Consider the following 23,184-nt stretch of genomic DNA (forward strand, 5'->3'; position numbering starts at 1 on the left):
TCAATTAACCCAAAACTACCCCTGCTTAAAAGAAATTATTAAAGCAAGGCTGCTTCATTTTAGAGGGACAAATTGGTAAAATAAGGTGAAAACAAAAAACAAAATCAAAATGTTAAAATAAAACACATCCCACGTTCCTATAGTCGCCACCAATTACCAAAGCATTCGTTTTTTTTTTTTCCTCCACGTTACTTTCTTCTCGATTTCTCTCCCCATAGATGGAAGTCTCCAAATTTTCAGAAGATATGTTTCATGGTTTTTCACCCCTGATTATGATTGTCAATATGAGGTCTTTAGTCTGGTATGTCTATGTTCTTTTCTGCAGCAAAGCGTAGTATAAAGGTAGTGCATCTCATTCTCATTCTCTATGTTCTTTTTTGCTGCAAAACTCAATACAAAGTTGTTTTTTAGCGTTAGTTTTAAATTAGCATTTCTTTTCGTTGGTATTCCATTGGTAATCAAGAGATACAAAGAAGAAGCAGGGCCTCCTTTCAAAGGAGAATTCAAATCAAACTATAGACCTCTGTTTGGGTAATATCTCTATCTAATTAACTTTCAGTTCACTTTGTTTATTTTGGACGATTTTGCTAACCCGGAATGATGCAATTTTATGAGTTTTGTGAAGGGGGAGAGAGAGAGAGAGAGAGAGAGAGATACTAAGATTGGTTAATGATTTCAATTTTAAGAACTAATAACAGTTGGGGATTAAATTATTGTGAATCTGTGGGTTTATAGGGGGAAGAGAGAGAGAGAGAGAGAGAGTTACTAAGATTGGTCAATGAACTAAGAGCACTTGAAATATGTGGGTTATTGGGGTAAGCAGCAGCTAATTCTATGCATCTATAAATGTCGGGTTTTGAATTGAAAACCTTCTACACAACAAAACATGGAAGGAATGTGTTTCCAGTGATTGATGGTTTTACTTCCATGTTCTCATAATTGATCATGGTCAACTGAAAGGGGTATTGGCTATTAACTGACAATGACACTTCATTTTCCTTTGTTTCTTTTGTTTCCTTTGGTATTGTCAAGACTGTTTGTACATATAATCAGTGAATCAATTGGATTGAATTAATTTGATTTTTGGGTAAATAAAATAAAATGTTGAATTATTTATTGAGCTAATTGGTACTTGACATGATTAATTGAGCAGATGAGGATCTCTCTATTTTAAGGTGGAAAAAGGTTTGAGAACAACTTCAAGTCACGATGTTCTTATCATTTTAATCTTCTAATTCTCTCTACCACCCTCTAACTTCTAACTTCAAGTTATGTGAGTTTGGCAAATCACTGTGTAGGTGGCTTACACATTATTTGACTTCAAATTTCCCATTTGACGAATCAGTAACCTATTAAAAAAAAGTGTATAAATATATGTTTCTTACAATCTTTTGTGAAGAGTTGGCAGCTTTTTATTTCCTCCTTTTATAAAAAAACCAAACATAGGATGAATGAGGACCAGTGTTTTCAAAGGCGTTCTTCAGGCGCGCCTCAAGGCGCGAGTCATGGCGAGGCGGCGGCCGATTGCGCACGACGTCGCCGGAATCTGCAAAAGGACTGAAAGGCGACGGCAAGGCGTTGAAGGCGTACGCCTCGCGACGGCAAGCGTTGAAGGCGTTGAAGGCGGACGCCCAGCGACCACCTCTGCGACATTTTTTTTTTCAAAAACTCAGTCCCAAAACGATGTCGTTTTGGGCTGAGAGTTTAATAAACCCCTTCAGTGTTTTCAGACCTTGCCCTATCAGCGATTCTCTCAACTTCTCTGGGTTCTCTCTTCACGACGACAAGGCGGCTGCGGCTGGGTGGTCTCGGACGACGGCCGATCAAGCAAGGGTGGTCATCTCTGTTCTGCGCAGCTAGCCAGCAAGGACGGTGGTCATCTCTGTTCTGCGCAGCCGGCGACAGAGCCTGTATGACCCACCCAGGCCTGACAGCAGCCCATCCATGAAGATGTGAAGAGTTGTTCTTCCATCTCTCACTGTGACTCTGTCCGACTCTCTCTCACTCCCTCAGTCCCAATCTCGGACCCTTGTTTTGCTGATTTGCTACCAGAGAAAGAAAAGGTATTTGTTGTTTTGTTGCTCTAAATTTCAACAATTTGGAAATGAGACTATAAACATTGCAGTTTGGATCCAATACATTGTTTTGCTGTTTGAACAGAATATTAACCACTGGTCTAGCATAGCGGTTTCAAAATGATTAATTAGATCTAAATTTTTCTGTGATGACTAATTTTGATGGGTTTACAATTGTGGGTAATTTGTATATTCGTCAAATTCTTACCTCATTTATGTGCTAGTTTGCTATGCTAATTGCATTATTACTCTCTGATATTGCTCTATGTGCAAGCTATTTAAGCTAGAATTGCAATTTTCCTTGGGGCAACAAAGGGAGTGATGACTGGTAAACTCACAAGGAAGAGTTGTATAGCTTGGATGATTGACAGCACACACGATTTTAGATTATTGAAAAACCAGATTCTTGAATAAAAATATATATTCAGTTTGAAGGTTTAGTCCACCCCAACAAACAATCCTATCCCCCCACCCTGTTCAACTCCAATGCCATTTCACATATTGTGAATTGTTGTGAATAATGAATATTGGGAATTTTTGCTGGTATTATATTTGTGATCTGTGAATATTGTGTGTATTGTGCATTGTTGTGACTTGTGAGTATTATGAATGACAATTAATGCTATTTTTAGCTATATAATTGTTTTTATAATTGTTTTATTATTATATTTTTTTATGCCCGAAAGGCTTACGCTATACGCGTCAAGGCTTACGCCTCGCCTTGCGAGACTGCAAACGCCTCGCGTGACGCTTTTGCGTCTGAAAACACTGATGAGGACAAGCAATCAAACTCAGAAAAACCAAAGAGAAAGCAGATTGTAGGATGAAAAAATCCCAAGGAAAAAAAAAAAAACATAACCATGGAAGAAAGAGAACTAGAAAAGAAAAATTCCTAGATAGAGCATGTATGAGTTTTGTTTTTCACTTAAGCTCAATATCTGAACCGCTTTGAAGAAATCCCAGTTTCTATTATTTTCACTTTTTCTTTGATTGACAGTCTTATAAATCATAAAATTTTCCATTGCCTATCTCTTCTGCAAACTATACCTATGCTATGGATTTAAAATTAGTTTCTTACTTTGGAGAAATTATTCTGTATAACCGATATACTGACACATGGTATAACCAGTCTATGTGTTATAATATGGGTGAATGTTATCAATATTATACCCTACTAATATAAACACATTGTCCAATAATACCCTTACACGTTGGATTGGTTATACCACGTGGCAGTATATCAGTTATACCCTATAATTTTTCCTTACTTTGTTTAGAAACATTCTATAATTTGTGAATTGCAAAGGTGAGAAACGTGAGCTATACACCTGCACAGTTTGGACATCCTTAATGCATTGATATTATTAAAATGGAAGGAATTGAATGAAGAAGAAAGAATGTTTGAAATTATAAAAGTTGTTAAAGCAATGGAAGCATATCAGAAGGAAATAGAGGACTGATTAAGAAAACTGTTGTTGCCAAGTGTGAAACGCTGCAACCCTCCATCCCTCTCTCTATCGATCTCTCTCTGAATCTCTGTGTTGATGCTCAAATGAATGGTCATTGGCACTTATTTCTCTTATTGGATCGTCTTAAGAGAAGTTTGCAATTTGTATTGGGATTTGAGGACACTTGGAGGCAAAAAATAAAGGATGTTAAGGTTTTCTAATAACATATATGTTTTATTTTGTTTAGTGCAACAACATATTTTTGGTTTGGCTCATAAAAAGCTTGCATATATTTGGTTTGATATTCATATGACCTTTCATTTATGGTTCAACTCATATAAAGTTTGCTTTATATTTAGTGGTGTTTAATGCATCTATAATTTAGGGTAATTCTTTCCTTGCATGTCATAAGCTCTCAATCAACTAATGTTGAAAGTTTCTTAATTATGATCAAATTCTGACGACATTTTCTTTGGTTGTGTTGAATAGGCTGAGCCTTAAAATAATGATCAAAATTGTTTTATGGATTCAAACTTTGGTTGATACAAATTTAACTCATGTGTAGTCATATATTGTCATTGTCTAGTCTCCATACTTTTCGCTAATTAAGTTCAAATCTTATCGATAAATTTAGTTCATATATTTGCAACATACAATTTTTTTTTTTTTTTTTTTTTTTGTAATTTAGAAGATGGACTTTATTTACGCAGCATACAAATTTTGGTTAATTGTGCTGAATTGGCTGAGCCTTAAAAAATGATCAATTTTTGTGTCGTGGGCTGAAAATGATGGTTAGCATCGTATTATATTACTAACTAGTTAATTTTTGAGTGCTTCTCATATATATATATATATATTATACACTGTACATAAATATATAAATATATATATACATAAATTTTTCTGTAGCACGTTGTAATTTTCTTTTTTTTTTTTTCCAGCCGTCAAGCACCAAGCGCTCAGCTGTAAGTTTATTGTGTGGTCAACTATATATTGAGATGATGACTTGTAAGCAGAAGAAAGCAAAACTATCATCAGTAGCTTAAGGGATATTAAATACTCAAGTTCTTAGATTGGCCGGAGTCCTTTGATAATTAAGATAATTAACTAATAAGTAGCTTATAATTCTTTTCTGAATCATCTCCTTAAGTGATCATTATTTGCGCCTGCAAAACAATTATAGCAATTTTCTACCAATAATATTCAACATTAAACTGAACAAGTCTAAACAAGTTTTATAATATTAATGAAGATTATATATAAGATATAGCTAGCTATTATACAAGCATCCATTTGTCTACCAGATATATCATCAGAAAAATATTAATTAGAAAAGGATAATAAAGAATTTAAACGAATTGAAAGAGAAAATAATGGCAAATTAAGTATATATGCAGGAATGTAAAAGGAACTAAAAAATTAATCCTAACCTGGGAATTCGAAGTTGGGCAAGTTTCAATAGCTAGCCTTCAAATTTGTGGTTCAGCAGCTAATCAATACAGAATAACACTCAAGTTATTGTTGTGACTGATGAAAAGAATTAATGGTGGAACATACATGCACCACTCGAGTAATTGTGTGTGACATGATGGGAGCCAGAGGTCTTTGCATTCTGCTTTTGGTCAATGGTAGAAGGATTTTTTGCCGAAGGTAGGTTTCAGTAATATTGCTTTTAGTCAATGGGAAGAAAGATGAAAGTGAGTAAAAGTTCATGAAAAAACGCGACAAGGTCTTTTCCTTGTGTGGAAAACAGGTAGGAATCTTTGATGAACTTAATAAGAAAGTTGTTTATGGCTCTTGTTGATTTCACATTACAACACTTTTGAGAATGAGATATTGTTTCAGAATGGGAGTTTGTATTCCTGCCTTTGGCTTCATGATTTACATCTGTTGATTGCAAGAATTACTCAATATCCAATTATGGTCTATGAGTTCAAGGCAGATACAATTATATATTCATAATACAAAAATGTCATCGAAAGCACGTGTACCTTGTTCATTGACACATTCTACAACAACATTACCATCAGGGAATTCCAACGCCTCCTCTGAAATGCTGACATTGCTCTTTGCCTCCGACTCTGCCTCATATACCATACGGACCCCACACTTCTTTACTTCCCCTTCTCCGGACACAACACAAGTGCCAACCACGTCATCCAATTCTACGAACCCAAAATCAAATTCAAGCTGATAGTAGATATCCTGCCACTCCCTTTCAAGACCATAACACCCATTATAAGGCAGATAATGTAACCAGAGGTGAGGCACTGTTTGGCCCCTGAATTGTTTTGTTGAAAAAATAAAGCCAGCAGCCATGTTTCCATTGGCATACAATACGGAATCAAGGCGAACGTCTAAGTCTTCTGACAAAGGCTGGTGGATTTCATAAACAGTACACATCGCAAATCCCATCCACTTATCAGTTAACCAACCTGGATGCAGCTCTACACCTACTGAAGATCCCACATTTTGATAATTGAACCACTCTGGAATTTCATTTCCAGGAGCAAGAAAATCAAATCTATCAACTCTACCAAATTCAGGTTTGGGTTTCCGTTTGGCTTTGCCTGTACATGGAGGAGGGCACTTCACTTATGGCAGTTCCACTCATATCAAGCTTCTCCAAACACTCATACATGGCCCAACTCATTCGGCACTTTCTCAATCTTTGAACAACCAGAAATATTAAGAACTTTGAGAGATTTTAAGCCACATACACTGTTGAGAAGGCCCACAAGGTTTTTGCAATCTTTCAAGTTCAACAAAGTAAGTCTTTCAAGCACTCCAATTGACTGGTCAACCTCATGCAGTTGTATACATCCTTCAAGAATCAGAAGCTCAAGATTTGGCATACTTTTAAAGTTTGGGGTGCTCACAAGATTCAAAGAGTGAATGAGGTTAATGCTTTTTAAATTGTATAAAGGCTGTCAAGTAAAAGCATAGAAAATTAGCTTCCATGATTTAAAAACTCTTATGGGTAACAAAAGATTAAATAAGTAATAGGATACGTACCTTTATTCCCATCTGAAAATTTTTAATGCAACTCACGGCAAGTTAAGCTCCAACAGCTTCTCAAGGTTGAAATGTGATGGGAAAGATTTTAACGGATATCCGACCCAATCAAGAATCCTTAAACTATTGGGAAGATATTCAAGCTCATTATAGAGACTCACATTATTAATTTTGAGGTATCTCAGTTTGTTCATCATTGAAAAGGCACTCGCGTCCACATTTACTCGTGGCCCATCCATTGACTTCAAAATTATGCCTTCTAGTATTTCTATACCCTATTAAACAAGAATACAAAATAGTGAACCTCATAACTCAAGAAAAATGGTTAGTACAGTACCTTGTTACATAATATATTAACAATTATAAACTTATTCTTGTACTTAAATTCCCTTACAGTATTTTTGCTTAAGACATAATTTGCATCTTCACAAAGCCACAACCTACTGCGCCTGCCTAGCTCATTAGGAGATTCTCGGATGATAATTTCCCGACCCATTTCTTGTAGAGAATCATGCATCCATAGCCATTCCCGAACAATTTCTTGTAGCTGAGAATCATGCATCCGTACCCTTTCAATAGTTAAGAGAGATCTCTCGACGAGGATGTTTATTCCAATAATTGCAGAAAGATCACAAGCAGTTAGTATTTTTATTACAAGATCTCTGTTCTCTGTGTTAAAGAAACATGCAATGTCTAGGAATATTTTCTTCTCCTCCCCATCTAGACCATCTTAACTAACCTCTGAAAGAAACGGAGGATTTCATTCAGTGACTCCAAAACAAAATGCAACCACCCATAAGGTATAGAGCGTACCAACAGAGCCAACCGTATAGTTCATCCAGTGTTTCCTATAAGATGAAGTTTTCAGCTTCCTATGAAGAATAAAAAGTTCAAGCAGGCTCCAACAGTTGATGCATTTATTTGGGACTTCAAGAACAGAACAGTCGAGAAAACAGGTAGCAATGACAACCCTGCACAATGTCAAGCAAAGCAACAGTTTGGCATGCTTCCTCAATTGAACGGTCCTTCCATTGATTCAGTATAGCTTCAGCAAAAGGAGCAATCCGATGCTGCAGTACAGCTGCACCAAGGGGTCCTACCAAATTGAGTCTTGTTGCAGCAGAAATAATGTCTCTCATTGTAATAAACATGTAGGCTCTTTGAGAAGTACTGCTATCTAACCCAAGCAGTCCACATATAAACCCAAATATAGGAGCATGGTGAAAAGAAGCCACCCCAGAACTTAAAGAAGCTTCCCTTATAGATTTAAGAGATGGTATTTCTGAATAGACAGCTGCAACCACCCTCATCAATGCGGACCCTTGTGTAATCGATGCCTTTCTGCCCACTTCATTAGTTAACATTGCATCCAACATTTTGTCAAGTTTACACCTGGTTTCCAAATCAGGTGATATTGTTGTAGAATACACAAAAGGAAGGAGTATGCTGCCAGTATTCTCCAACAAATGGATTATGAAAGTTTTGAGATTTTCAGGACCATAATGCGAGCTTGGATTGCAGCCTCAAGACCAAAAGAATGAGCAAAACCACCTGTTGGGAGAATAGAATCGAGCAGTTGCCATTGGCTCCACTGTAAAAAGGACTCTGATGAAGGACGTTTCTTAATTTTCTTTGTTTATATCCATAGGAGCACAACCACCAGTTGGGAGGTTAGAATTGAGCAGTTGCCATTCGCTCTGCTATAAAAGGGAGTCTGGCAAAGCACGCTTCCTGTTTTCTTTGTTTAACTCCATCTCATTCTCAATTGGAAGAATGAAACTATTCTGGCTGATACACTATGAGCAATCAAGCTTTGAGCATATTCAATTGGGAAAACACCATATCCTTAAATCAATTGGGAAAACACCATATCCTTAAATCAAAACAATTTCTTTGTTTTCTTTTGTCATCAATTGGTGGAAGAAAGCTTATGCATGTGGGATGCACATTTGAATTACAATTCTTGACTAACATCAAAACTGTGGACCAACCACAAAGTCATAATTGTTTTATTTTTTTCATTTTTACCTGCTCAACCATTTTAGTAACTTAGTATTACTGATTGCAGTATAAACAACAAAAGTTGGAAGGCAGTTGATGCTTAAAATACTTTTTGGTTCTACTTTATACTTATGGCTTTTTTCTTTTCAAAAGTTTTGATATCTTCATGACCAGTGACAATGAGAGCTTGGATTGCAGCCTCGATCAAGACCAAAAGAATGAGCAAAACCACCTGTTGGGAGGATAGAATCAAACAGTTGCCATTGGCTCCAATGTACTTTTTAAAGAACTTTGCTAGGTTGAATGAAAAATACATACGATTGTTTGCTGTCCTCTTCTTGCATCTCCCGCAGCGGAAAGCAAATGTGATTATTTCCACGTGGAAAACAAATAGCAATTTTGGGCCAACATTCGACATTAATCTGAACAAGTCTATACAAGTGAGATAATATCAGATTAAGATTCATAACATACTGCTAGGTATTGAACAAACATCAAGTTATTCACCAGATACGTCTCAGCAGAAAATTAATTAGAGAGAAAAATAAATTCAAAGAAAAAATAATGGTACAATATGTATGCAAAAAATGTAAAAGAAGCTAAAAAATAATAGCAAGGACAGCTAGCAATTAGAGAAACGGGTTGGGGCTTAATTACCTGGGTTTCTTGGGAATTTGAAGTTGGGCAAGTTTTCACATCTATCCTTCAAATATGTGATTCAGCAGCTCATCAGTAAATGACTGAACAAACAAATGCATTGATATTCTAATTGTGATGATTGATGATCGAGCTTGATCATCAGAAGGAACACCACTGGAGTAAATAGTAACTGTGTGTGATCGACTACTGAGTAGTGCTAATTATAAGATATGGGTAACACTTACATTACGTAGGACTCAACGGGACTTTATGTGAGGCAGAGAGCTTAGATAGATATCATGTCTTAATGGTGAGGGGGCCTCCTCAGTCCTCTGATCAAGTTCCAGGCACCTTCCAATTCCGAACAAAAGTCAAAGCAAGAAGTTGCCTCCACAATAATAAAACGAAACTAATAACAACTTCTCTTTTGTGAATAGTAGTTGTCAAAAGTTAATGCACTTTTGTAGAAAAGTTTACACAACTCTATAATATACTAGAAAATTTACTACCCCATGTCAAAATATACTAGAAAATATCCTTGATATTTCTCTAAAACATGTGGCTAGGAAAAGCCATGGCAATGCGAAGCAGGGAAGGGTAATGTTCTGGTCCTCCCATATCGTCCGTATCTAATGTGAACAAGTCATTTTGCAACACCTGTCAATTTGAAGAAACCGTACCAGATTTATTTGCAAAAAATAAATAAACACATTTCATGCTAGGACGGATGAAACCCACTTGACCCTTTCATATTCCCATTCATATTCACTAAAGAAACTTGGAACCTATTTCAACGAAGTGGAAGAAAAATCCACCAACTAATAGCTAATTACAGTGGTGTATGAAATTAAAGAGTTGAAAATTCAACCTTCAACTCTATAAGGAGTAGCGACTAAGCAGTTTGGACCAAAAATATATGAAATAAAAGAATTGAAAAATTACTAAATAGTCCATGAACACATAACATAGCATAAAGCTTGTGGATTTTAAAATCCAACAGCAGCTGGAAACAACATCCAGTCTCCACCCATCATATTCAATACAAGCACTTGGTCCGCTTATTAGGTCCTGCTAGTGCTGCCCCACCATCATCATCTTCATCATCAACCTGTTCAAGGCCTCGCTTGGTGGTAGTAATGGCACCAGATGCCGATACTGGTACAGCAGCAGCAGCAGCTGCGTTCTCAAAATCAGTACAATCAGAAAATATTTCCAGTCTTCTCTGAAATGCTAACGTTGTTGCTCTGCCTCTGCCTGAATGTTTCCGGAGAAATGCTATGATTGCGTCTGCCTCTGCCTCTGCCTCTGCCTCTGCCTGATTGCGTCATTATTTGGTTCAGCTCTTGCACATCTTGCTCATATATCAAATGGACCCCGCACTTCTTTACCTTCAGACCTGGCCCCATGGTTTCAAAGAAGAACCTAATCTCACTGCAACTGGTATGCCACGTGCCAAAACCATCACGGGATTTGTAGAATAGCCAAAGGTGATCTGATGCAACCTGGCAAAATTCTTCATTAAACCTGGCAAGTGGCTGCCATGTGCCAATTTAACTTATTCCATCGGGTTTCAGGCAGCAAACAAGCTGATGTGTGCAGTTATCAGGCAGCCAACAGGTAGCAGGCTGATCAGACGGATGGAGTACAAAAACAGCACACAGAGCATATCCCATAAACCCACTATTATTCCAACCTGGAGGTACCTTTACACTTACTAAATCCCCAACACTTTGATGACTGAACCACTCAGGAATTTCACTTCCAGGAATTACAATGCGTGATTCCCTTGAGTTAGTGATTCCCTGTGCCATAAAAATTAGGGTGTTAATGTCTCTGTTTGTACAAAAACGCACACACTCACAAAACAGATATCTAAGGAGCACGCACCTGACCAAGGAACGTCTTCAGCATTTCCAATGCTATGTTGTCATTTATTTTGAAGCAATTGGTGAAAGAGAAATACGATTTCTCCCATTTATTGAAACTGGATGCATCAAACATCATTTCCAGTGAAGAACAACCATTTGCTCTTACATTCAATGAACTATTTGTAGGAAGGCCTGACAACTCTTGAAGTCTCGTGCAATTCTCCAAGTTAATCGACTTAAGCCTAAAAAGCGATTGGATGCTTGAAGGAAGACTAACAAAATTATTTCCACTCAGATTTAATTTCACTAAAGGTAAACCAATAACATCATTGGGAAATGCTCCAAGATTGCAGTTACTTAGGTTTAAACATGTTAAACTACACAGACCAGATAAAGGCAACTGGAAATTCATTGGCTCTGTATTCACTCTTTGCATAGATCCGAAAGGCAATAACTTATTCAAAGATCCTCGAACCACTTCACATCCATGAGAAATTGAATCTTTAAATTTTTGAAAAAACCCAATAGAGGAAGGTAGTTCTCGTTTAGTAGTCCCACTCACATCAAGCTCCTCCAAACACGCTACAGGGCCCAACTCTTTCCGATGTTTGACCATTGAACAACCAGAAAGATCAAGAACTTTGAGAGATTTTAAGCTGTATAAGCTTCTTGGAAGACAGACAAGATGTTTACAATCTTTCAATTTCATCTTAGTAAGTCGTTGAAGCATTCCAATAGAGGAAGGTAGTTCTCGTATGGCAGTTCCACTCACATCAAGCTTCACCAAACACTCTAGATCGCCCAAGTCATTTGGTAATTTATCAACCTTTGAGCAACAAGAAATATTAAGAACTTTGAGAGATTTTAAGCCATGTACACTGCTTGGAAGACGCACAAGGTTTTTGCAATCTCCCAAGTCCATCTTTGTAAGTCTTTTGAGCACTCCAATTGATGGGTCGACCTCATACAGTCGGGTACAACCTCTAAGTATTAGAATCTCAACATATGGCATACCTCTAAAGTCTGGGGTCTTCACAAGATTCAGAGAATGGCTGAGATTAATGGTTTTCAAATTGTACAAAGGCTGTCAAGTAAAAGCATAGTTAAATGAGCTGAAAATGAAACCTTTAAGCCATGATTCAACAATTTTTGTAGGTAATAAAAGATAAAATAAGTAATATGATACCTTCATTCCAATCTGAATATATTTAATGCAACTGTGACACATGTCAAGCTCCAGTAGCTTCTCTGGGTTGAAATCTGGTGGGAAATAAGTTAATGGATACCCAGTCCATTTAAGAACCCGTACACTATTGGGAAGATATTCAAGGCCATTAGGGAGGTCCACATTATCAATCATGAGGTATCTCAAGTTGTCCATGGTTAAAAAGGATTTAGCATTGGCAACCACCTTTTCTCCTGGCTCGTCCGTTGAGTACACAACTATCCCTTCTATTGCTTCTTTTCCCTAATAAACATGATACAAACAGGCAATAGTGAAAGCTCATACACATACCTTAAAAAAAACGGCTCATTAGAGTATCTTGTTAACTAAAATTATCCTTGTAACTAAATAAATCTCTTACCATATTTGTGCTTAAGATATAATTGACATCTTCACGAAGCCACAATCTACTGCGCTTGCTTAGCCCATTAGGAGATTCTCGGCACACAATTTCCCAACCCATTTCTTGGAGCAAATCATGCATCCATAGTCTTCCATGCAAAATAGTTAGGAGAGATCTCTCAATGAGGACTTTTATTCCAATAATTGCATGAAGATCACAGGCGGTTAGTGTTTGTACTACTCGATCTTCGTCCTCCCCATTAAAGAAACATGCTATATCCAGGAACATTTTCTTCTCGTCTTCTTCTAGACAATCATAACTTATTTTAAGTATGTTAAAAATTTCTGAATTACAAACTTTTCCTAGTTTACTCAGCGTGTTGTTCCATTCACTTAGGCTTCTTCCACATAAAAAAGATCCCAAGATTTTAAGAGCTAATGGAAGACCACTTGCATAGTTCACAACACGATTAGACAAAACAAGATAATTTTGTTCTGGGTAATGTTTTTTAAAGGCATTCCAACTAAAAATCTGAAGAGCTTCATCATGATCTAGCCCCTCGATCTTTACTCTTCTCTCTACTCCATGCCCGACTAACAAATGCTCATTTCTAGTTGTAATGAGAACTCTACTCCCAAGGCCAAACCACCCTTGATTTCCAGCCAAATATTTTAATTGGTCCAGATGGTTCACATCATCAAGAATGAGAAGAACCTTTTTGTGACATAAAAACCTGCTCATTATCGTTGCTCCTTGGTCAAGGTCCAATATGGCATCCTTTTTAATCCATATCCCAGAAAGAAGTTGCTTCTGTAGGTTAACTAGGCCACTTTTTTCAACAGAATTTCTAACATTTGTAAGAAGGAAACTTACTTCAAATTCGTGAGATATTCTCTCATAAACAACTTTGGCAACAGTTGTCTTGCCAATCCCGCCCATCCCCCATATACCAATAAAGCGAACATCATCCTCCCCTGCACCTAAATGCATATTGATTGTTTCCAATCTTGAATCAATTCCAACAAGGTTCTCCATATTACTAAATAATGTACGGCCCAATTTTGTCCATATAACTTCAACAATATCTTTAATGAGCTTTGACTCGTAGCTACAACAAAATGGATAAAAAAAAAAAGCATGTTATTCATATATATGAATATTAATCAAATTGACGTAGATCTGCTTTTACTAGTTCTTACCATGGAACTTGAAATTTGGTCAAAGTAGCTGATCAAATGAATAACTACACAACATATATCTTTGCAATGTATTCAATTTCTTTCCTATTTGTTTAATGATATTTAGCTTCAGAATTCAGATTGGTCATCTACCTAGCAATGTCCCATGTGAATTGTAACACAATGAAAAACACCAAAATCTACTATGTTGTTAAGTAATGCAATATTCAAAATCTTATATTGATTCCACTCATTTAACCGGCCCTGTAAATACAATTGGTGATCTACTTCCATTAATCCTCATACATTGAACCATTTTGTTTCTAACTTTCTCAAAACCTTTTCAATGGAAAGAAAGATAAAAGAAATAAGAAAACATACCAATCATTTGAATTCCACCCAGAGAAATTTGCCACTTTCGTTAAAGCTGATCTCCACCTTTTCACCTTCTCTGTGTCATCCCTAAACCTTTTTTCATGTTCAATGAAGGCTTCTGCAAAACTCCCAGTTTGTTTTCGTACATTTGAGGGATCGACATCATAGAAAACTGGCATCACTGTTTTTCTTGCTTCCATGCATTCAAGAATCTTTAAAAGTTCGTCCAAGCACCATGTTGATGATGCATAATTTCTTGAGAGAATAATGAGAGCAAATCTTGATTCTTCAATTGCAGTCAAAAGTTCTGGAGCAATAGATCTCCCTTTTGGAAGTTCAGGGTCATCTTTGAAAGTTATAATTCCTTGTTGCTCTAATGCAGTGTATAAGTGGTCTGTAAAACCTTTTCGGGTGTCCTCACCTCTAAAACTCAGAAAAACGTCATATTTCCATTGAGGAGTTGAAGAAGCACATATTTGTTGTGTGGTCATTAGAGCCAACTTAATTAATCTTATAGATAGATAGCAGGCTGATCAGACGGATGGATTACAAAAACAGCACACAGAGCATATCCCATAAACCCACTATTATTCCAACCTGGAGCATATCCCATATCCCATAAACCCACTATTACTGAATTCCCAACACTTCGATGACTGAACCACTCAGGAATTTCACTTCCAGGAATTGCAATGCGGATAGTCTCCCTTGAGTTAGTGATTCCCTGTGCCATAAAAATTAGGGTGTTAATGTCTGTGTTTGTACAAAAACGCACACACTCACAAAACAGATATCTAAGGAGCACGCACCTGACCAAGGAACGTCTTCAGCATTTCAAATGCTATATTGTCATTTATTTTGAAGCAATTGGTGAAATAGAAATACGATTCCTCCCATTTATTGAAATTGGATGCATCAAACATCATTTCCAGTGAAGAACAACCATTTGCCCATACTTGCAATGAACTATTTGTAGGAAGGCCTGACAACTCTTGAAGTCTCGTGCAATTCTCCAAGTTAATGAACTCAAGCCTAAAACATGATCGGACCATTGAAGGAAGAAGAACAAAATTATTTCCACTCAGATCTAGTTTCACTAAAGAGGGTAAGCAACTAATACCGTTGGGAAATGCTCTTTCCCCAAGATTGCAGTTACTTAGGTTTAGATCCGTTAAATTACACAGACCAGATAACGGCAACTGGAAACTCATTGGCTCTGTATTCACTCTTTGCATAAATCCAGAAGGCAAGAACTTATTCAAAGATCCCCAAACCACTTCACATCCATGAGAAATTGTATCTTTAAATTTTTCAAAAAAACCAAAAGAGGAAGGTAGTTCTCTTTTTGTAGTATTGCCCACGTCAAGCTCCTCCAAACACTCTACCGGAAGTTTGATCTTTGAGCAACCAGAAAAATCAAGAACTTCCAGAGACTTTAAGCCGTATATGCTTATTGGAAGACGCACAAGATGTTTACAACCTATCAATTTCATCAAAGTAAGTTGTTGAAGCATTCCAATAGAGGAAGGTAGTTCTCTAATGGCAGTTCCACTCACATCAAGCTCCTCCAAACAATCTAGATCGCCCAAGTCATTTGGTAATTTATCAACCTTTGAGCAGCCAGAAATATTAAGAACTTCGAGAGATTTTAAGCCACATACACTGTTGGGAAGGCCCACAAGGTTTTTGCAATCTTTCAAGTTCAACAAAGTAAGTCTTTCAAGCACTCCAATTGACTGGTCAACCTCATGCAGTTGTATACATCCTTCAAGAATTAGAAGCTCAAGATTTGGCATACTTTCAAAGTTTGGGGTGCTCACAAGATTCAGGGAGTGACGAAGGTTAATGGTTTTTAAATTGTATAAAGGCTGTCAAGTAAAAGCATAGAAAATTAGTTTCCATGATTTAACAACTCCTATAGGTAACAAAAGATTAAACAAGTAACAGGATACGTACCTTTATTCCCATCTGAAAATTTTTAATGCAACTATTACACAAGTTAAGCTCGAACAGCTTCTCTGGGTTGAAATGTGATGGGAAAGATTTTAATGGATATCCGACCCAATCAAGAATCCTTAAACTATTGGGAAGATATTCAAGCTCATTAGAAAGACTCGCATTATTAATTTTGAGGTATCTCAGTTTGTTCATCATTGAAAAGGCACTCGCGTCCACATTTACTCTTGGCCCATCCGTTGACTTCAAAATTATGCCTTCTAGTATTTCTGTACCCTATTAAACAAGAATACAAAATAGTGAACCTCATAACTCAAGAAAAATGGTTAGTACAGTACCTTGTTACATAATATATTAACAATTATAAACTTATTCTTGTACTTAAATTCCCTTACAGTATTTTTGCTTAAGACATAATTGGCATCTTCACAAAGCCACAACCTACTGCGCCTGCCTAGCTCATTAGGAGATTCTCGGATGATAATTTCCCGACCCATTTCTTGTAGAGAATCATGCATCCATAGCCATTCCTGAACAATTTCTTGTAGCTGAGAATCATGCACCCGTACGCTTTTAATAGTTAGGAGAGATCTCTCGATGAGGACGTTTATTCCAATAATTGCAGAAAGATCACAAGCAGTTAGTATTTTTATTACATGATCTTTGCTCTCTGCGTTAAAGAAACATGCAATGTCTAGAAATATTTTCTTCTCCTCATCATCTAGACCATCATAACTAATCTTAAGTATGTCAAAAATTTCCAAGTTGCAAACTTTTCCTAGTTTTCTCATCGCACAATTCCATTCACTTAGACCTCTCCCATGCAAAAAAGATCCCAGGACTTCAAGAGCTAATGGAAGACCTTGGGCATAATTCACAACACGATTTGACAGATCAAGATAATTTTGTTCTGGGTAATCTTTTTTAAAGGCATTCCAACTAAAAAGCTTAAGAGCATCATCACAATTTAGTCCCTCAACCTTCAATCTTCTCTCCACTCCATGTCTGACTAACAAATGCTCATTTCTAGTTGTAATGATAACTCTACTCCCAGGGCCAAACCACGTTTTATTTCCAGCCAAATATTTTAAATGGTCCAGATGGTTCACGTCATCAAGAATGAGAAGAACCTTTTTGTGACAGAAAAACCTGCTGATTATCGTTGCTCCTTGGTCAAGGTCCAATATGGCATCCTTTTTAATCCATATCCCAGAAAGAAGTTGCTTCTGTAGGTTAACTAGGCCACTTTTTTCAACAGAATTTCTAACATTTGTAAGAAGGAAACTTACTTCAAATTCGTGGGATATTCTCTCATAAACAACTTTGGCAACAGTTGTCTTGCCAATCCCGCCCATCCCCCATATACCAATAAAGCGAACATCATCCTCCCCTGCACCTAAATGCATATTGATTGGTTCCAATCTTGAATCAATTCCAACAAGGTTCTCCATATTACTAAATAATGTACGGCCCAATTTTGTCCATATAACTTCAACAATATCTTTAATGAGCTTTGACTCGTACCTACAACAAAATAGATAAAAAAAAAAGCATGTTATTCATATATATGAATTTTAATCAAATTGACGTAGATCTGCTTTTACTACTTCTTGTCATGGAACTTGAAATTTGGTCAAAGTAGCTGATCAAATGAATAACTACACAACATATATCTTTGCAATGTATTCAATTTCTTTCCTATTCGTTTAATGATATTTAGCTTCAGAATTCAGATTGGTCATCTACCTAGCTATGTCCCATGTGAATTGTAACACAATGAAAAACACCGAAATCTACTATGTTGTTAAGGAATGCAATATTCAAAATCTTATATTGATTCCATTAATCCTCATACATTGAACCATTTTGTTTCTAACTTTCTCAAAACCTTTTCAATGGAAAGAAAGATAAAAGAAATAAGAAAACATACCAATCCTTTGAATTCCACCCAGAGAAATTTGCCACTTGTGTTAAAGCTGATCTCCACCTTTGCACCTTCTCTGTGTCATTGCTAAACCTTTCTTCATGTTTATTGAAGGCCTCTGCAAAACTCCCAGTTTGTTTTCGTACATCAGAGGGATCGACATCATAGAAAATTGGCATCACTGTTTTTCTTGCTTCCATGCATTCAAGAATCTTTGAAAGCTCTTCCAAGCACCACGTTGACGATGCATAATTTCTTGAGAGAACAATGAGAGCAAATCTCGATTCTTCAATTGCAGTCAGAAGTTCTGGATAAATAGCTTTCCCTTTTTGAAGTTCAGGATCATCCCTGAAAGTGATTATTCCTTGTTGTTCCAATGCAGCGTATAAGTGGTCTGCAAAACCCTTCCGGGTGTCCTCACCTCTAAAACTCATAAAAACATCATATTTCCATTGAGGAGTTGAAGAAGGGAAAGATGTAGACATTCCAAGTGTGCTCATCGCCATTGGAACTACTATAAATATTGATTAATTCTAGAAACAGTTGTATAATTGTACTATGAAGTTGCGAACATCAGTTGCTTTCTTGGTTTCTATGGTTGTTGTTGTGGCTCTGCTTCATCTTGCTCCGGAATCTAATACACAAACAAACACACACACACACACACACACACTCACTCTTCATATGTGTGTGTGTTAACTTTTTGGTTATTGTCATCCTTCTAAACTCAAAAGACTATATATACCTCGATCAGAACATGATGGGTGGTGCATTCATATATAGAAGACAGTATAACATTTAGTAGCAGCTGAAAAATGCATATATTATTCCGTAGTATGACATCAAGTTAACAATACATCATTGACCAATAATATTAATTAGAGAAAAGACTTAAGTTTAAAAGGAATGAAAGAGCAAATTAGGAAAACATGTATATGCAGAGATCTAAAGTAAATAACCAAAAATAGCTTAGGTCAGTTAGCTATTAGCTAGATGATTACCTGGGTTTCTTGGCAATTTGGAAGTTGGGCTGCAAGTTCCTTTAGCTTTCTTTGAGATCTGTGAATTACTAGCAGCTGATCAAGTCAAGTTGTGTGAGGAGGTAGCTTAATTGTGTTGTGTGTTGGTGATTGCCTAAAAGAAATGGGTAAGAGTAGGATTAATTCTTTGGGACTTGATGAGAGACCGAGATGCAGAGGAATGTTAAATTCTTTTTGGTCAAAACTTCATTGGGGGTTCCTCTCAAGTCAAGTTGCAGGCATCTTCCTGGAAAAAGCTTACAATAAATTTCAAGGCCCACTGATTTGGTTTCTGGCCAAGGTTCAATGTCTTCTTATTTAGGCATGGCCCGCCACCTAAATACTTAAACAAGGTCTGAATTCAACCTCAAGTGGTTTTTTTGCTTTGAAAACATATCCGATTAAAAAATATAGCATTGATGCATAATAACTTTTCTTTCGGGGCTTAGGCCCACCACAGTACCAAAAGTAAAATAAAATTGATGTAATTTGTATTTGTAATCTTCTTCATAAACATTGACATGATCATGATCTTAATTATATAGTCTGACTTCGTTCATTTTTTGTAAAAACTATTTTTTAATATGTAATATGTAAGAAAATTTATAAAAATATGCAATATGTAAGAAAATTTATTTTTCTGTGTCCCCTAGTCCATCAAAACTTATCTGAAGCGCATTGATAATTCTTCTTTATGTTTATTCTTTAGCCTATTTATTGAACTTTTTCATACGTTAGTGCTTCTACCTCATAGAAAGTAACCTATAACCACAAGGAACCTATAACCACAAGAGCTAATAGAAGGTCATGAGCATATGCAACGATATGGTTTAATTATAACATATGTAAAAGAATTTACTAAAAGAACCATAGTATTTGCTGCAATAAGTATATACATATATATATGTGGGCTCCAACAAGGTCATACCTCAACATAAATAAATTGAAATATACCTCAATAGATGGAGCCTGATATACATATATATACACACATACTGATATAATAATATAATAAGCATATAATTTAGTTATACGCATGTGTATATACTAAAATTATAAGCTTAATTATAACACTAAGAAAATTGATTAAAGGCGAAACTGCATTAACCAAAAGAAACACACTATAAATAACGAAATTATTAATAATTAAATGTTTATGAGTAATTTATTAGTGTGACCGTAACAGTACCACATAGTGTTATTAATTTACATATATTAATTATATAACACATGTATATTTATTAACATTATTTTAAACATGTAAATCTGCTGTCCACTCATAATCCGGGAGTGCTGCTATTTACACACCCTTTTTTTTCTTTTTGCACACCCCTATCACTTAATTAATGAATTTACAAATTTACCCTATTATAAAAGAGGACGGCTATTTGCACACCCCTAAATTTCTTTTTGCACACCCCTAAATTTCTTTTTGCACACCCTTTCTGAAAAAAAAAAAAAAATTCAAGAAAAAAAAACCATTTGGCCCTCCCCTCACCGACACACCCCATCCCCATCTCCCCCCCCCCCCGTACACATCCCATCCATCCCCATCTCTCCGGCACACACCCCACCGTCGAAGCCCACCCCCCACCCTTTCTATTCAGCCCGCCCCACTCTCTCTCCTTCCCTCTTACCCCGCCGACCACCGCACCCCCTTCCCTCTTGCCACCTCCCCCTCCTCCCTGCATGCACCACCCACTCTCTCTCCTTCGCTGTTACCCCGCCGACCACTGCACCCCCTTCCCTCTTGCCACCTCCCAATCCCTCCTCCCCCTCCTCCCTGCATGCACCACCGCCCAAGCAGACAGCAATGCCGAACCTGGTGGTTTCATTCGACAGGTACCCGCCGAATAGAATAGGATTGTTCGGTAGGTACCTACCGAACGAAACCACCGGGTTCGGCACTGGTTCGCCGAACCCGCTGCAATTTTTTTGTGGGTGTGGGTGTGGGTGGCTGGCCGGTAAGGGGTGTTCTGGAGAGTGATGGCCGGCATCTGGGGAGTATTTTCCGACCGGTGGGGTGACTAGTGGTGGCCGGAGGAGGGAGAGGGAAAGAGAGAGAGTGGGGCGGGCTGGGGTTGGGTTTCGGGGAGAGAGAAAGATGAGGGGATGGGGGTGCGGTGGTCGGCGGGGTAAGAGGGAAGGAGAGAGAGTGGGGCGGGCCGGGGCTGGGGTGGTCGACGGGTGGTTATTCACGGGGGTGGGGTGTGTGCCGGAGAGAGGAGAGGTGGGGATGGGGTGTTTGGGTGAGGGGGTGTGTAGGGGGGGGGGGAGAGATAGGGATGGGGTGTGTGATTTTTGGGTGTGTGTGTGTGTTTTTTTTTTCTCTGTTTAGGAAGGGTGTGCAAAAAGAAAAATGGATGGGGTATAAGGTCTTTTCCCTTGAGTTTTTTTTTTTTTTTTTTCAAGAAAGGGTGTGCAAAAAGAAAAAAAAGGTGTGCAAATAGCAGCCCTCTTGTAAAAATACCCTAAAGCCCTTCCCAACACACCCCTCTCTTCTTCCTTTTTATTTTTTTTCCCTTATTTCCTCTCCTTCATGTCTGCAGACTGCAACTCTTTTTTTTTTTTTCCTTCTTTCTTCTCCTTCTTCATTTGGCAGTCTGCAACTTTTTCCTTCTTTTTATTTTCTTTTGTCTGCAACTCTCCCGTCAACAACATCAAGACCACCCTACCTCATCTACCTCCCAATGTTCGACAACCCACTGATCACCTCTCTCTCTCTCTCTTTCTCTAGGATTTCCTCTGCCCGGCGGCGAATACCGGTGAACCAGGTGGTGAGACCACCACCGGTCACCTCCTTATTTTCTCTGTCTTGTCTCTAACAGAGCCAAGCTGCCACCAGCGCCACTCCCGCGTCGCACCGTTCGAGCTTCCACCCCAGAGAAGTGCCTAGCTGCTCCATCAACATCAGAAGTGCCTCCAGCTGTTCTTCCACACCAGAGAAGTTCCCAGCTTCCCTCGAGCCGCCGACATCAGCGACAGCTCCTCCATCAGCGCGCACCGTCAAGCTTCCACCTCGAAAAAATTGCAGCTGGTTCGGTGGGCACCTACCGAACGGGTCGTGAATGTTTGGTGGGTACCTGCCGAACGAAACTCACATTCTTCGGCGGATGATTGTCGAACGAAACTGTTAGTTTCGACATACCAGTGCCGAATAGCGCGGGCAGCTTCGACGGTGCAACCAAGCAATTGAGCGAGCGAGTGTTTGAGCTCAGTGCTGCACGCGATGGCTGGAAGGAGTTGGAGCAAGCAGTTGGGCTTCGCAGAGCTTGCAGGAAAGGTGGTGTTGCTGGGAGGTGGAGTTGTGAGAGAGAGTGTGGGTTCGGGAGAGAGAAAGAAAGTGAGGAAAGAGAGAAAGTGGCTGGGTTGATAAGCCAGAGAGAGAAAGGGAGGTAGGAGAGAGAAGTGGGGTTGGGGCGCTGCGCACGGTGGTGGGTGTGTTTGCTGGTTTTTGGTGAGAGGTGTGTATTGTTTGATTGTTTGGTGGGGTGTGTGGTGTTTGATGAGTGTGCCGGGTGTGCAATGAGAAATTTGGTGAGATAGGGATATTTTAGTAGTGAGAGGTGTGTGTTAAAGAGAAATTTCAATTTTAAAAGAGGATAAAGGATGTGTAGGAGAAAAGGGTGTGCAAAAAAAAAAAAAAAAGGTGTGCAAATAGCAGCACTCTAATCCGGTCGATCACATCAAAAAATTGGTCGCAGCCAATATAAGAAAGTTGTTATGAAATTTGTAATAAACTTATATGAAAATAATAGAAAACCGCAACAAAACCGAAAACAGAAGACACACAAAAGTAAGACAAAATAAATTGGAAAAAAATTAGAGCAATATTTAGAACTTACCTGTCACTCGTCAGACGTGTAAGAGACTTCGGGCGTTGGGATTAGAATTTAGAGTTGCAAGTACTAAAAAATTGGAAGCACCCGATTTCTGTAATAAAAGATTGGAACTTAAAATTGCTACTTATAATGGTGGAAATCGATTCATAAAATTTGGATGCAGCAAACTGTAAGAAAATGTTATGAATTAAATTTGTAGTAAACTTATATGAAAATAAAAGAACACAACAAGACCCAAAGACATATGACACACGAAAGGTAGAAACAAGAAACGTA

General features: G+C 37.8%; 4 protein-coding genes, 1 long non-coding RNA gene and 1 pseudogene across 6 annotated transcripts; all 6 read right to left on the reverse strand.

Annotated features, from left to right (window-relative positions):
* Positions 1–2,620: 2,620 nt before the first annotated feature.
* Positions 2,621–6,046, reverse strand: LOC147280469 (uncharacterized). The gene is made up of 2 exons (XM_086249964.1): positions 5,515–6,046; positions 2,621–5,410 (listed from the first exon to the last, which is right to left on the reverse strand). Exons 1-2 carry the CDS (start codon positions 5,936–5,938, stop codon positions 5,196–5,198), a joined length of 639 nt encoding a protein of 212 aa, XP_086106090.1. The 5' UTR covers positions 5,939–6,046; the 3' UTR covers positions 2,621–5,195.
* On the reverse strand, positions 6,046–7,270 carry LOC147280470 (TMV resistance protein N-like; annotated as a pseudogene). The gene is made up of 3 exons (XR_015123263.1): positions 6,933–7,270; positions 6,539–6,813; positions 6,046–6,450 (listed from the first exon to the last, which is right to left on the reverse strand). The product of XR_015123263.1 is annotated as a TMV resistance protein N-like (transcript).
* A 48-nt stretch (positions 7,271–7,318) lies between these two features.
* LOC147280471 (urease accessory protein F-like) lies at positions 7,319–8,199 on the reverse strand. The gene is given in 3 exon segments (XM_086249966.1): positions 7,319–8,039; positions 8,042–8,162; positions 8,164–8,199. Coding segments are annotated over 3 exon segments (714 nt in total). The 5' UTR covers positions 8,185–8,199; the 3' UTR covers positions 7,319–7,467.
* Positions 8,200–8,536: 337 nt separating this feature from the next.
* LOC147280472 (uncharacterized) lies at positions 8,537–9,635 on the reverse strand. The gene is made up of 3 exons (XR_015123272.1): positions 9,197–9,635; positions 8,858–8,971; positions 8,537–8,771 (listed from the first exon to the last, which is right to left on the reverse strand). It is a non-coding gene; the product is annotated as an uncharacterized LOC147280472 (long non-coding RNA).
* Positions 9,636–9,904: 269 nt separating this feature from the next.
* Positions 9,905–14,658, reverse strand: LOC147280473 (TMV resistance protein N-like). The gene is made up of 5 exons (XM_086249944.1): positions 14,174–14,658; positions 12,633–13,722; positions 12,233–12,514; positions 11,066–12,130; positions 9,905–10,980 (listed from the first exon to the last, which is right to left on the reverse strand). Exons 1-5 carry the CDS (start codon positions 14,656–14,658, stop codon positions 10,729–10,731), a joined length of 3,174 nt encoding a protein of 1,057 aa, XP_086106070.1. The 3' UTR covers positions 9,905–10,728.
* Positions 14,659–14,678: 20 nt separating this feature from the next.
* LOC147280474 (TMV resistance protein N-like) lies at positions 14,679–19,255 on the reverse strand. The gene is made up of 6 exons (XM_086249943.1): positions 19,049–19,255; positions 18,054–18,725; positions 16,519–17,647; positions 16,124–16,399; positions 14,977–16,035; positions 14,679–14,891 (listed from the first exon to the last, which is right to left on the reverse strand). Exons 2-6 carry the CDS (start codon positions 18,551–18,553, stop codon positions 14,679–14,681), a joined length of 3,177 nt encoding a protein of 1,058 aa, XP_086106069.1. The 5' UTR covers positions 18,554–18,725; positions 19,049–19,255.
* Between the last annotated feature and the right edge of the window lie 3,929 nt (positions 19,256–23,184).

This window comes from Dryas octopetala, chromosome 7, assembly GCF_963921425.1.
Source record: "Dryas octopetala chromosome 7, drDryOcto1.1, whole genome shotgun sequence".
Taxonomy (NCBI): domain Eukaryota; kingdom Viridiplantae; phylum Streptophyta; class Magnoliopsida; order Rosales; family Rosaceae; genus Dryas; species Dryas octopetala.

What these genes read in the sequence shown, in the direction of transcription:
- LOC147280469 (XM_086249964.1), bottom strand. Translation starts at nt 5,938, where the DNA reads ATGGGATTTGCGATGTGTACTGTTTATGAAATCCACCAGCCTTTGTCA. An exon ending in AGAATGTGTCAATGAACAAG is followed by an intron (nt 5,411 to 5,514) that starts GTACACGTGCTT and finishes TGCAATCAACAG; the next exon opens with ATGTAAATCATGAAGCCAAA.
- LOC147280473 (XM_086249944.1), bottom strand. Translation starts at nt 14,658, where the DNA reads ATGACCACACAACAAATATGTGCTTCTTCAACTCCTCAATGGAAATAT. An exon ending in ATATCTTAAGCACAAATATG is followed by an intron (nt 12,515 to 12,632) that starts GTAAGAGATTTA and finishes CATGTTTATTAG; the next exon opens with GGAAAAGAAGCAATAGAAGG. An exon ending in TGAAGACGTTCCTTGGTCAG is followed by an intron (nt 10,981 to 11,065) that starts GTGCGTGCTCCT and finishes TTTATGGCACAG; the next exon opens with GGAATCACTAACTCAAGGGA.
- LOC147280474 (XM_086249943.1), bottom strand. Translation starts at nt 18,553, where the DNA reads ATGGCGATGAGCACACTTGGAATGTCTACATCTTTCCCTTCTTCAACT. An exon ending in GGGTGGAATTCAAAGGATTG is followed by an intron (nt 17,648 to 18,053) that starts GTATGTTTTCTT and finishes ATTTTGTTGTAG; the next exon opens with GTACGAGTCAAAGCTCATTA. An exon ending in ATGTCTTAAGCAAAAATACT is followed by an intron (nt 16,400 to 16,518) that starts GTAAGGGAATTT and finishes CTTGTTTAATAG; the next exon opens with GGTACAGAAATACTAGAAGG.